This window comes from Pangasianodon hypophthalmus, chromosome 3, assembly GCF_027358585.1.
Source record: "Pangasianodon hypophthalmus isolate fPanHyp1 chromosome 3, fPanHyp1.pri, whole genome shotgun sequence".
In the NCBI taxonomy this organism is placed as follows: domain Eukaryota; kingdom Metazoa; phylum Chordata; class Actinopteri; order Siluriformes; family Pangasiidae; genus Pangasianodon; species Pangasianodon hypophthalmus.
The window spans coordinates 30110610-30125349 of NC_069712.1; the positions used below are offsets into that span (position 1 = coordinate 30110610).

At 36.9% G+C, this 14740-nt stretch overlaps 1 protein-coding gene across 18 annotated transcripts in view; it reads left to right on the top strand.

The window, feature by feature from the left end:
* The window catches only part of ablim1a (actin binding LIM protein 1a), a 39085-nt gene that overhangs the window by 20894 nt on the left and 3451 nt on the right, over positions 1-14740 (top strand). For 4 of the 18 annotated variants that reach the window (XR_008301440.1, XR_004577899.2, XR_008301441.1 and 1 more), the window contains 17 exons: positions 1142-1268; positions 2409-2502; positions 4434-4521; positions 4688-4746; positions 4939-4983; positions 6584-6661; positions 7697-7852; positions 8248-8292; positions 8798-8833; positions 8927-9056; positions 9790-9873; positions 10231-10278; positions 10543-10689; positions 12227-12315; positions 12927-13038; positions 13933-13994; positions 14088-14148. Coding sequence is in view for 2 of the 18 variants with exons in the window: in XM_053232614.1 (XP_053088589.1) it covers positions 1142-1268; positions 2409-2502; positions 4434-4521; positions 4688-4746; positions 4939-4983; positions 6584-6661; positions 7697-7852; positions 8248-8292; positions 8798-8833; positions 8927-9056; positions 9790-9873; positions 10231-10278; positions 10543-10689; positions 12227-12315; positions 12927-13038; positions 13933-13994; positions 14088-14148 (1461 nt within the window). In the remaining 16 variants the exon portion in view is untranslated. Of the gene's footprint in view, positions 1-1141; positions 1269-2408; positions 2503-4433; positions 4522-4687; positions 4747-4938; positions 4984-6583; positions 6662-7696; positions 7853-8247; positions 8293-8797; positions 8834-8926; positions 9057-9789; positions 9874-10230; positions 10279-10542; positions 10690-12226; positions 12316-12926; positions 13039-13932; positions 13995-14087; positions 14149-14270; positions 14279-14740 lie in introns of all 18 variants that reach the window. The other 14 variants (XR_008301446.1, XR_008301443.1, XR_008301439.1 and 11 more) reach the window with 14 other exon arrangements.

A 14740-nucleotide genomic window follows, 5' to 3' on the forward strand; every position in this document is an offset into this window, starting at 1 on the left:
TTGGTGGTGTGCTGTAATAGGAAAATAGTCAATGATGATGTGGTGTGATGCAGCTCGACACATTTTCCATTAAAAACAAGTGTTTTACTCCTTTCATAGCGCAGCAATTTGCCAACAACATTCCTTTTTATCCATTTATAGTCACATTTTATATTGTGGAATGAATGTCTATGCAGCAAGTTAGTACCTGTTATCGCTTATATTATAGCAGCTATAAGCACGCAGCTTCTCATGTTACTGGGAAACTGCAAAAAATAAACTCCTCCATCCTGAAGACTTTCCCATGTCAGAAAACCTGCAGCTTTACCACTGACTGTTACAAAGCACTGAGACTGGAGACTCCTTCCATTAATGCGAATAAATGTATTCTTACAGAAAACTTTACTATATCAACATTGATATATATTTTCTATTAATAACATGTTTCAGAAATCAGTTTATTTATTAGTCGTAGATATGAATCAGCAGAATTAGTGAATTACTTGTTACTGTAGAAACAATAACATATAACATATTAGAATGAGTGCATTGATATAAGCCTATCATTTTAAATTACAGAGGTAACTGTTGTCAGATAACTATCTTCTGACCAAACAAATCAGAGAATTCAACAGAAATGTGGTGTAATTAAATAGATAATAAATACATTATTACAACATAACATTAAGAACACAGAAGTACTCTTGCTGGTCTGTTTATTAGAATCCAACTCGCATGTCCAATTATAAATAAATAAATAAATAAATAAATGCTAAGACCATAGACATGAGGCAATTTCACACCATGAATCTCTTCAGTTCCTTCTCGTCAGTCATATTTTTCATTATATTCATAGACGACCAGGTAACTTTTTTCTTTTAAATGACAAAACATTTCATTGTTTTGCATGACCAAGAATTAATATCTGTCTTTTGTGTTGCTGTGGAGCTTTGATTTGCTGTGCTGCTTTAATGTTTAGCTATATTTAAACCACAGCGTGCTTTAGAGCTCAGATAAGAGGAACTGTGTGCTGATGCCACCTAGTGTTCTCATGTGTGACCTTCTAATAAACACATTCAAACTGAAGAATGAGCTTGTGGTGTGTGCAGATGCCCAAGAAATGTCTGAGATGTGTTTGTGTGTGTGTGTGTGTGTGTTGTAGCCTGTGCAGGTTGTGGCAGAGACATTAAGAACGGACAGGCTTTGCTGGCTTTGGACAGACAGTGGCATTTGGGCTGCTTCAAATGTAAAGCCTGCGGCAAAGTACTTACAGGAGAGTACATCAGCAAGTAAGATACACACATCACACACACACACACAGGAACACACTTTCTAACCTCTTGCATGGACTTTCAATTATCCAGACTGCTAGGTTTGCAAAATGTAGTCAAAACACTGAGGGCCATATTAAGAGTCAGCAACTTCAGTCTAAATGTTATGTCAGTATTTCCATGGGGAAAGTTATGTGTATTCAGAGACGGGTTAAGCACTTGGTTAAGTCGATTTTCTATGCTCAACATTCAGATTATAGATAGATAGATAGATAGATAGATAGATAGATGGATAGATAGATGGATGGATAGGTGGATTGATGGATCTCTTTATTCCTCCCAGAGGGAAATTCACATGTTACAGAAATTCATGTTACAGCACAGTGTGTTAGAAAGTATACTAAATTAATTTAACATTATAAATGAAATATATAAAATGCAAATGACCTGTGTGTAGTTCATGGTTGGTAGATTTAAAAAATCTTAGAATAGCACTCAAAGTTTCTAGAGGAACACAGTGTTTTATACAGAGGTCCTTTATCAGCTGTGCAAGCAAAAGTTCTTAATAGGTGATGAAACCAGTTCATTGCTGTTACCTGAAGCAGCAGAGTTCATTTTATAAGGAATAATACACTTGTGACGTGCTGTTATCGGAAAATAATCAATGCCTGGGTGATGCCAGGACAATGCAAAGTGAGGTTGATTATTTTTCTTTAACACCACATCCTAAAATGTTTTATTCCTCTTATACCACAGCACTAAACTAAAGAATGATACATCATCCTTTTTTTTTTTTTAGGTTACAGTTACATTGTAGACCAGATTTGAGAATTCAGCAGTGCTGTGGTATAATTATGTTTAACATAGACTCGTTAAAGTGCAAAAGAAATCAGTGGGGGACACAGGAAATGTGTCATGACAGGTGCTGATAATAGTCGCTACATTATAAAAACGTTATGTCGGCTACGTAATGTATTTTTATTATGATGTGAGTTGCAATATATTGAAAACACATTCATGACATTGACACAACTCAGACATTGTCATGAAACCAGTACAACTAGTCAGGATGCTAACAATACACAGTAAAATATTTACTAAACACTCTCTTTGATGCCTCTTTCTAATTATATTGTTATTACTACGTATGGTTTCCAGAGATGGCGCCCCGTACTGTGAGAAAGATTATCAGATCCATTTCGGAGTGCGGTGCGAAGCCTGCCACCAGTTCATCACTGGCAAAGTGCTGGAGGTAGAATGAGTTCCTCTTCCTTGTTCCTTCTGTTCATTTATTAAAAATCGATTTCTAATATTTAACCTGGAAAACAAACCCTTGCAAACAGCTGCTCTCTGATTGGTGATCAGGATTAGCTGGCTCCACCCCTTAGTACTTTTCTGCATCTCCTACTCTATGTAGAATGGTCCAGATATTTACACTCCACCTGACATGCTTTAAAGGATTTCATTCAAGGTTAAATTGGAGCACAGAGGTGCAACAGGACTGATTTTAGACGCCATGGTGTGTGTGGGTAAGCCAGTACAGTACTTGTGCAAAAGCAAGAGATGGGTGTGTTTCTGATTATGAGTGCTTGTAGCATGGAGAATATGTTCTCTACCTCATGGAGCACTTTTAGTTGTAATTATACAGTATAAGTAATTACTTAGTGGCGTCTTTAAGAGAGAGAGAGTTCTCACACTCGAGGCATTTTATCATCTAAGAGCTTCTTGAAAGTGAATACGTCTTCTGGGTCTTGTGCTTCTGAGAGTCATGAAAGCACTTGTAAAGTGCACTTTAGTTTAGGAGTCAGCGCAGTGTGTAGTACCCTTAGGCACTTCAGGCAGGTGAGTACAGAGACAAGACCATGTGCAGAAAACAGCTCTAGATATTCCACAGCTGAATACAAGGATACGGGAGTAAAATGTGAGATTTTACCTTTTGAAGTGCATGCTGTGAATGCAAATAAATGCTATTATATGAGATGCTGTGCTATAAAGAGACAGCAGAATCTGATTAACAGCTGTCAATGTGCATGCAAATTATCCAGTCATGGATCTAGAACCTTCTAAATGGTGTGGCAAAGATTTTGTGTTCATGCAGAGGCAGAAATGCAGGTTTGATAGAAATTTATGGTGATTTCTGAGGACTTATAGTCAATATCATTAGAGGCTCCAACAAATATTTATGATATTTAAAGATTAAACATAAATCTTATTTTGTAACATATATTTAGATTCAATTTATGGACACATGGGCATTTATTGTGACTCACTTTGTATATGAATTACATATAGCATGCACACACTCTTATACACAAATACATTGTAAATAGCAGTCAACTGGAAGTCAACTCCATTATGTATCTTCCTTTTTCTCCTCCTTATGGGTTAGTTGGGTAATTGTGGGTTTTTTGTGTGTTTGGCCTGGCTAGTTAGTTTATTCCATGTATAGCTAGTTTTTTGGTTTATTATTTTCAGCTTCTGAAGTCAAAATCTGCTATTTTTTTTTTTTTTTAAAAAGAAGAAGAGGAAGAATTTCCAAACACAATTCTGGTCTCATCGTCCATTAATTTTTTGAAATTTTGCAACTTGTCCTAGACCAAGGTTAATGTTTAAATATTACTTATTTCATTTTATATTTTATGCTCTCAGATTATATCCAAATCAAATGTCCCACAGTCCTTAAGAGAGAACCTACCGTTGTAATGTTACAGCACAGAAAGACATCCTATACATCCGGCATTGGGGCAACAGTTTGGGGAAGGCCAGCATATGGGTGTGACAGTCAAGTGTCCACATACTTTTGGCTATATAGTGGTAATATGGAAATATGTCAGATTATATAACATTTGATAATGTAATGGAACATATTACATGGTGATGTATTGGATTTGTTTATGGAAGATAAATCCATACATCCCTGCCTATATGGTTTTTGGCTCTGCTTATTCATAGGACATGTAACTTCTCTCCACAGCGTATGAAATAAGATCAACCGAAGATAAGTTCGAAGAGACACGACACTACAAGTGTTCCTAACAACACACGTGATGCAGAGTGATAATCTGTGTGCTTGTTTGAAATTTGCATTATGAAGTAGATCTGCTGTAAAATATGAATTACACTAAGTATTTGTGTCTGATGTGGAATGCGTTTTGTGTGTGTGTGTGTGTGTGTGATCTCTAGGCAGGTGACAGATACTACCATCCCAGCTGTGCTCGCTGTAGCAGATGCAATCAGATGTTCACTGAAGGAGAGGAGATGTACCTGCAAGGTCAGATTATAACTTTCACATGAACTCCAAAAATTTTCTTTTGCTTTTTCTCAGCCTTCTTAAACAAACAGGTTCTCGAGGTTTACTGAGATTCCGGCTATTGTGTTCCTTAAGTCTTTAATGAGTCTTTTTCAGCATGTGTATGTATGGGTTGTTTTTTTTTCAGGATCGACAGTTTGGCATCCTGGCTGCAAGAGCTCTACAAGAACAGAGGATAGACAAAGGGTGAGACTCTTATCATGTCTTTACTCGTTCTGACGCGCTTCATCCTGCCCTCCTGTCTCCATGTTTTATATGTCAATACATGTGACACTAAGATTTCTCCAAACATAAGGGTATGAAGGTTCAGTATTTAGGTTACCCTGATATCTAGACCCCAGATGTGTTGTCCAACATCCACTTTGCCTTCCTCCACAGCTGTTGCCTGCGTCGCTAGCTCTCCTCGCCAAATCCGAAAGGCAGGTACTGTATTTGCTCTCGGCTGTGCCACACGGATGCCATGTTCCCCGGCTCAGAGCGCCATCGCTAGTCAGAATGCTCACACATAGAATCATGACCTGCCACTGGCATTTTGTCATTGAGATGCAACACAGTCATCAATGCTGTGATTAGCTTTGTGTGATTCTCCTCACCTTTGGCTGAAAAGGTCTCACATAACATTGTGATTGATATTATTTATTTATTTATTTATTCATTTTTGCTGGACGGTCCAATTGCAGTAGCCATTTAAAGTAGCTCTTCATACATTCCAGATTCTCAGGAGCCATTTTACTGGCCATGTAGTGAATAGTTTTGCTTAAAGAAGCAGTTTGTAATTTCTACAGCCCTCTGCTGCCTTGCGATTTTAAGAAAAATAACGACTTCCATTTGCACCAAATCCTTCCTTTTTCCACTCCCTCAGCTGAAATTATGTGTACCTAATGAGTTACCTAATCTACCAGCTCTTTTCCAGCAAGCAGTGGAGCCTATTTGTGGGCCAGAAAAAAAATCTAAACAAAATCTAAAATGAATAAACTGAATGAAAGGAGCTTCACTGCATGTCCATATTCTGAATCACAGTTTCTTCGACATTATATGGTTATTATAGAAAGTCTTTGAAATATTACAAACTGCAGCTTTAATGCTATCTATCTGAGTTTTTGGTGCGTGTCACCCTATCAACTGCACATGCCGATGGTCACTTAGCCAACACGCGTGCAAAAATTCAGCCACATCCAGATGCACTCGCTTGCACAACAAAACACTGTCTCTCTCTCTCTCTATATATATACAGCATGGTCATGCGGTATATAGAGTTAATATAATTTTCCATCTCTGGCGCTGAGATCCAGGTCATAGCCATCATCAGTCGTGCTGCTGGATCAGGTTTGGACAAGATGTCACTCGAAACGTATTTGCCTAAAGGAATAGCTCCATCATAAGCCATCATTCGTCTCTGTAATGTAATGTCATGTTCAACCTGTCTCATAATTACATTCATTATTTCTCCCAGAGCTGACCATCCTGCTATGGGTGGGTTCCTGTATTACTTTTACCACACCCTTGGTGACTTCTCCTCATGACTCAGAAGTACTTGGGCGATTCCTTGATTGCGGTGCCATTTGGTTTATTAAGTCTTAAAAATTAAACTTTATTTTCTATCATTTTAGAACTTTCAGCCTATGAAAATATGCTGTTAATCATTAACAAATGTCTTAACCCAATAATCAATAAGCTCATTTTATTTGAGTTCTTAGCATAGAATTAGCAAACAGACAGTAAAGTTTTGGCACCCCCTCCAGTGGAGATGGGTGTCCTTGTAAAACAGTATACAAACCAGTTAAAGACGCATTCATGGTTTTCATCACTCACTACATGCAAAACTGAATCCCACTTAGATTTATTTACTGATTACCAATTTATATCCTAAAAGTTCTTCCTGCTTATCACTCAGATGTTTACTGTACAACATGTCATTCATTGTTGGTGTGTGTGTTTCATTAACAACTAAAGTCTAACTGGTGGACAGGCCATGACAGTGAGTGTGTGGGTTGCTGGTTCTAAACCTGTGTTCACTCCACAGCCGACACGCTCGTCGTCCGAGAGTGTGTGTTCCAGACCTGGTTCAAGCATACCTGGCTCACCGGGTCACACCATATATGTAAGTGCTGTCGATCTCACACACACACACACACACACACACACACACACACACAGTCTTTGTGTGTGTCACAGATTTGAGTCCATTTCTACATAAAGATGCATGATATTTTATCCTACTGTATATGTCAGTATGAGTGCTTCATTTTAACTTCATGTATAAATCAGCACTGTTCAATTCTCAGTTCTGATTGGTCAGAAGGTGTTGCTTATTCTTCTATAAAAGCAACTCGGACAATAGTTCAGCTACAAGGCAAATAATGCCTTATCGTTTCTATAGTAACAACTTACCCATATGGTGGCTGCTCCACATAAATAGATTAAAAAAAAAAAAAAACATGTATAATTGTTGATACGTTTTCTGTAATGTTAACATTTATGGAAGGAGTCTCCAGTGTCAGAGCTTTGTAACAGTCAGAGTATAACTTTTCCAATATGGAAGTCTTCAAGACAGTGGGCTCAGCATTTTTCTAGGTTACAAGACAAGATGTATTTTTTTGTCTTATTAACTTCAAAAGAGAAAAAATAGAGGTTCATGACAGAATGATTGTTTATAGCTGCTAGAACGTAAGTGATTACTTGTTTTGTGGACGTTCCACCACATTCATTGTAACTATAAATGGATAAAAAGTACGACGTGTTCTTTAATAAGTAAAACCATTTGTTGGTGTCTTCAAATTGCTGAGGTAGAAGAGAAATAAAACATGATATTTTTGATTATTTTCCTTGATTATTATATTCCTTGATTGTTGATTATTTGTAATGTTTTAATCCTCTTATACCACAGCAGTTTGCCTGTTTTATTCCTTACGCACAATCTTATGAACTCTTTGTTACTCATCGTGTATCTTGAAGTTTTAGCATTAAAAGTGAAGTGTGGAAGATTGGGGTAAAATGTGCTCTTGTTTTTTTTCTGGATTTCGTTTTGTACATATACATGAACAGCTTGTACATGTGAATGTTTGCGCTTTCGTGTTGAGTCCTTTTACGATCACTCCCTGTTCTTGTATGTGTTTGCGATGTGTTTCCCCTTCAGGCAAAAGTAGACAATGAGATCCTTGATTATAGGGATCTCGCCGCCATTCCCAAAGTCAAAGCCATTTATGACATCGAACGTCCTGACCTGATCAACTATGAGCCACTTTACACCACTTCCCTCGACGAGATGGAGGAGAGAGAGAGTGTGGGAGAGGTAAAACTACAAGAGCACTGTTTATTCGTGTATGTGTGTGTGTGCGCGTGAATGATACAATTGTTAGCACTATACAATTGCACTTTACATATAAATTATATCCCCTTAATTTAACAGTAGGGTGCAAAAGTCTGAGTCCAATAACAAGAACTGCTCTTATTTCATTAATTATCATTAATAATGTTGAGATCCATTATCCAATATCATTATTATATCATTTACTGAGACAAATCAGTTGTTTAAGCTGTTCTTGTTCGCACTCCACTTTGTTTTTCTTTTTTTTAATATATATATATTGAAATATAACTCATATAACTTAATTTTTCATAACTCATGAAATAAAAGCAGTTCTTGGTAGTGGACTCAGACTTTTGGGCCCTACACTTTGTTAACAGCTTCAGACCTTGAGGCGCGAGCGCTCCCCCATGCCAGATGACCGAGTAAGTCCTGCTTCAGCTAGACGACCTAGACATGTGACCTTTACCCTGTCACATCGTCCATAAGTCATAGTTGCTTTCATTGTAGTGAGTTGTGTGTATTTGTGTGTGTGTGTGTGTGTCAGTAGTAGTCACATCCATGTCGCAAGAGTATAGTGTGTTCTGATTCGTAAATGAATTCCTTTTACTTCTCCTGCTTTCATCTCCATCCTCAGTCCAGTGTTGCTAAACTCATTTCAACTCTTTTTTGAACCAACTAATTTACATATAACCAACCCATATAACCAGGAGCTGTAATGTGATCTGGCTCTATTTATTTTAAATAAATATGTCACTACAGGGATCTAAAAAGTCACCAATGTCACTGAATTGCTAACACTGCGCAGTGCAATAGTGTGTTTAATGAATATTTTAGAAAAAACACCACAATTCATTCTATTCAATGAGCTGTTATGAACATGTGTCTGCAAAAAAAAACAAAAAAACTTTTTTATCTGAATTCTTTCAGACACCAAGAACCATGTCACCAATCCCATCTGCAGATGTACGTACCTATGTCTTAGTATCGCACGCTAACCAGTTTACAGGATATGATCATTAGTGTGTGATTGTACATGAATTGTGTGTGTGTTTTTAGAGTTTTTATGACATGAGAGGTCACATCCTGCAGCGGTCTACAAGTCAGGGCTCTATCGGCTCGCCCATCTATAATCGCCACTGTTACACACCAACCATGTCTCGCTCACCCCAGCACTTTCACCGGCCAGGTGAGACACAGCTTCTGCCTTCACCTGGACAGTTGCATGATGGGTATGAGAAAGATTTTAGCTCATTTTTAAAAATGGAAAGAATGTTCTTTGTTATTTTGATAAAGAGTAATTTTTTGTGAGACTATTTAAGATGCTAGCTATCCATGTTTATCAGAAAATATGCAAATGTTGACCTTAAAAAATTTACTATACTGTCTATATTTTCTATATTAACTATATTTAAAACATTTTTTTTTCTCATCACAGTATGCCATTGCACTGGTATATTTTGGCACCGCTACCCTGTACCTGTTACTTTTTGTTCATTCATCTTTCTCAGTTTTATTCCTGAACTTTTTTTTTATCTAATCAAATTATTATTTAAATTATTAAGTTATTATTTAAGAATGTTATTTAGACATTAAGTAATATAAAAAATAATATGAAGAATAAATATGGTATGAATACATTATCTTAGACCAATATGTAATTGAATATTTAACTGACAATAACACGTAATTGATATTTGAATATTCTGTTTGCTTCTTTTTTAAAAATCTGTTGTAACTCCTGGTATTTCATTCAGCAGTAACACACAAATCCTCCTCTAACATACGATTTTAATTATTGCCTTCTGGACCTGATATTGACTAAAAGTAGTCATTCACTTGTTTTTGGTCATTAAGGACTAAAAACATCACTCCAGCCCTAAACTTACACCCTCATTGACCTATGACCTTTTTGATTCAAGGCCCCGAGCCATCCAGCGGGCGGAGCTCCCCTGGGGCCAGCACGCCCCCCCTCCCCCCGACCCCGAAACATTTCCATCTGCCAGGTATTGAGGATGTGATGCAGCTCCTCCTGTCCTGTGTGTGTGGTCACATCGTTATGCTTCACTCTTCGTGTGTCGTCCTCGAGCTGTATTGTGTGTTTACATGATCGAGTCGTGTATGTTGTTAACTCAGGAATCTTGGTGGGACAAGTGAAAGTCTTAAAAAGATCTGTGATTTTCGTTTCTTTCTGCGTCCCACTTTTCAGGGACACCATTTCATAACAACTGCTTTACACTCTCTACCATGTCTTGTGACGATGCATGGCAGATCTGTTGATAGTAGCCTTCTTAGTGGTTCCTTCATTTAAATAGTCATTTAGAGTTTTGAAGTAAAAAAGCATTGTTGTCTTTCTCTTCCAGATCAGAGCGTCAACATGTACAGGAAGCCACCCATCTACAAACAGCATGGTAGGGACAGAACAGTTTCTCTTCTAAGCTAATGCAAGGTTAAAGTGAAAGGTTTAGATGCTTATGTTCATGAGCTAGCAACAGGATTGCAGCATTCTAGTTAAGGTCCTGATGGATCAGCCCAAATCAAGTTGCATATTGGGTAATAGGATAACTAACAAACCCATCCCACTGCTGTATACATCTTCTACACTATTATTTATTAAATGACCTCTGGGCTAGCCTCATGCTTATATCCTAGTTCCCCCTGCTTTACAAATCTAGATCCGGCTGTCTTTACAGCCGAAAGCAGTTCTGCAGACGACATCATCAAATCGTCCAAATTTCCCTCGGCACTTGCTCCCAGTCCTGAAGACGTACCTAAGATAGAGACTGAGTGCTGGCTGTGTCTGTCCACCCGTGGTACCCTAGGTACTGTATGTCAGCGCTATACGCCTGTTTGCTATGGCCACCACTCCTGGCTTGCTGCTGCTGTTTTCCTCCCCCCGTTTTAATGGATTAAATGGATTAGTCCTCTGAGGCTTTCCACTGTGCAAATAAGGAGTGGATGAAGAGTGATGGCTTTCCCTTTAGTTTCCTTCTATTTTTTGTTGAATGCACTGGAAAAGCAATTGTTCGTATATTAAACATAATTATGAAGATGCATTGACATTTGCAAAAGTTTCTTGAAATTTCTTTTCAATCTATGCAATCACATCATTTTCACCTAAATGATCAAGAATTCATATGCAATTGTATATTCATTAACATCTTTGAATCTAGACCCATGGACTAAACGTACTATATGTTACGTACTGTGTCTGGCATATGTATTCACCACCATTAGTATTGAAATGGACTTAATAATTGGGATAATATGTCAAGAATCTTCACAAAATAGCCATTACTGTAATGTTGAAGTAGGGGAGAAAATCAACATAGTTTGCAAAATTATTTACAAATAAAAAATTGCTCACTACCTTGAGGAGGCCATCCTGTGAAGCATGGTGGTGGTAGCATTACGTTAATCGTTACCCTTGGCCTTTTGTTTGCATTTCTGGGGTGAATATTTATGTAAGGCACTGTAATGGCATCTCATTATTAAAGCCTGTCTGGTAAATACATTAAGCTTTGTTTAATCTGTAGTTGTATTTACATGACAGTTGCAAAGTCAAAAGGTGTTAAACAAATTAATTTGAAGGTGAAAACTGATCACTGCATGTGTAAACATATACTTTACCTGTTTCTTTAATCTCTGCACTTGTAAACTTCAATGGCTATGACACTAACAGTTGCCAAAAAATTATGCAAGGACAGAGATAGGAAAACTCCCACACTCTTAGAAAAAAAATAAATTGACACACTTAAGGGTTCTTCTGTTAAAACCATTAATCATTCAAGAACCTTGAGGAACCTTTTTTTTTTTTCTAAGAGTGTATTCTTGTTGTTGCAGCAGCTTTGCAGGGTTTTTTCAAGTTTTCATAAAGTTGCTGCAACAGCTATCCATTTACCTGGCATCATCAGTCTGCTTGTCCTTATTTCATCTTTATTTTTTACATACTTATGGTATTATTATTCTTCCATTTATTCATTCATTGTCATAGAGCGGTAGGGAAAACTTTGTACAAGTTGATTTTAAAGTTAGTTAGGATGAAGAGTGAGTGCAATATACTGTACATTTTTTAACATGCTCTTGTGCACTAGTCCTCTCCCTTTTCCCTTTGGGGGGATTCGTGAGTTTTGACTATAGACTATAGAACCAGATGGGAATTGCTATCTGATCCCATTTCTTTTTCAAATGTAGATGCAATAAAATACTTCACATCGCAAAAGCTTAAACTGATCTACTTTATTTTATAGTTTTAAGAGGACAATCGACAAGGGTGTGTTAAAAATCATATTGAACCCAGGGTATATGACATTTCCTGTTAATATTTCTGACATTATATATGACATTTCCTGTTAATAGGCTCTGAAGGGGGGAGACGGAGATCCCGAGAAGAGGATGAGGAGGAACTCCAGAAACGCAGACAACTCCAGGAAGAACATCTCACCAAGGTAACCTCAAATATGGACAGAAATAATAAAAATACCCATGCCAGTGGATGAACAAGGTTGCTTAAATGCTAAAATGACACAGAGGTAACACAAATGACACATCTATATCACATGCTATAGCCTACAGTCTGGTGAAGTTTTAGAATAACCCCAGTGGGTATGAACAATAAATGCATAAACACAGAATGTGGTGGTAAATGATGAATATTTAATCAAATCTGCACTGCTTTAATCAGATCATCTTTGAACTTATCAAATTTTATCATTTATCCCTTATCTTTTTAATTGACTTGCATTTTGATCAGTTCACTTCTTTACTTCGTGTGCATTTTTTCCTCCAATCTGTTTAAATAAATTGTTATTTTGACACCTCATAATGAGGTGGTACTGGTTAAAATGCTAAATCAACTCGCACAGCAATGAATTATGGCATGTGTCATTAATTGAACAGAGTTATAGAAAGACTTATTGAATCAACAATATTAATTTAAATTAAATTACATTTTTCTTCATCTGTGTTCAGATGGTTCATTCACTCTAAACTGTGGGTCATAATTCAACTCTATTCATGATAAATACATCAGTGTAAACTGGACTGTGTGTGAGAACAGATGCAATCTGGTCTTGGGAAGCTCATCCTGAAGGAGGAGAAGGAAAAGCAGCTGTTTCAAGAACGTCACGCCCGAAGTCTGTCTGCACAAAGACAAACAAACGGCAACGCAGGTGTGCGCTCAGTATCTCCACGTTCTACTCACTACATTTTCACTATAATCCTGCATTTGGAAAACCATAAGGTCACTTTTTAGCATCAGACAGCTTCAAATAAATCAAAATTTCTGACAAAACTGCAAGATTTAGACCTAATACCCATCACAGTAATCTATCTGCTGATGAATACACTTCACAGCTAACATTCTATTAGCATTCAGCTAGTTTAACAAAAATAAAGCTGTTAACTAGCATGACTAGAACATCTGATTAAGGTAATAATAGCTAGCTATCTCAATACAAACTGCCTTAATGAATACAAGGTGTACGCAGCAACAGCTTTACTTCCTAATCTCTCAAACTCTAGCTAGTTATTAGCATTCGGCTAGTTTATAGGGTCAGAGTTATTGTCATGCTAGCTAACATTTGTTAGTTAGCCTTAGTTAATGCATGACCATTAATTCCTTGGTCAAAGAGTCACTAATTTACCATCAGTAATTAAAATCGTTTCCTTTTTGTGAATCTTTCTTGTACTTTTACTGCCACACTTTAAGTAAATTTAAAAGTTTATACTTTTCTACTTAAACTTGAGTGAAGAATTTGAAGATGTACCACCTCTAATAATTCATCAATTGGATAATTCATCCAATCAGAACACTCGTTACTGCATTACTTATTAAAAAATATTTTGTATAATAATAAAATAAAGCACCGAATTACTAAAGTAGGAATTAAATTAAGTCTCACAGTGTTAAACTGACATCGTCACTGTTCAAATACTGTTCAATAAGTATAATGCATTTTTCAACCCTAAGAGTGCAATTGTCAAGCTATCGATATATTTTATCCCTCCTTTTTAATGATGTCTTGTTTTCCTAATATTTACTTATTGTGTTCTTGAAATTGCAGATCCAAATTCCCCTGCCAAAACAGGCTCACTCCCTGGCTATGGACGAAGCGGGCTGCATCGCGTAAGCAGCTTATTTTTTTTAGTTTGCAGTCAGTCTATATCTGTTTTAACTCTCTCGTGGGACTAAATGTCTTGCTTTCCATCATTTCCGCAGCCTCAGTCAACTGACTTTACACAGTACGACAGTTACGGAGACGTCTCTGGTGGAGGACGAGGTTAGTTAACAAACACGCTGCCCATAAATAGCTAAATCCTGTTAATTAATAGTAAATTCGAATTTGGTGAATACTGAATTTATTATACTGTATAATACTGTTTTTACTTTCCTTCTTTGCAGAGTTTCAGGTAAGTGTGACAGCATCAGATGTTTACTTGCCTTACATCACATCATTTTTCATATTTCAGTTGAATGTAGTTGAAATTATTTAGCTCAGTTGCTACAGAACCTACATACTGCAATTCCAAGCTAAATATAACTTGTCCTGATGGACTTTCTCCAGGGATTAATTATGTCACATGGGCAATGTAGTTTTGATTTTGTTGATTATTTAAGCTTATTAGTCTTGATACAATCTGTTTGCTTTAAACTTAGACCAGTCGTAATTAACTAGCTAGCACAAATAAGTAATGAAGTTACGACAGCTGTATCACGTATACCAGATGAACTACAGTAAAACTATAATCTGGTGGAATTTACTGAGGGTATGTTAGATGGAGTCGACTGAAGCTTGTTTTTCATAGATAATTTTTCTGTTACTGTTTTTTTATTATTATTTTTCACTTGATGTCATCATTTGACTGAGTTAA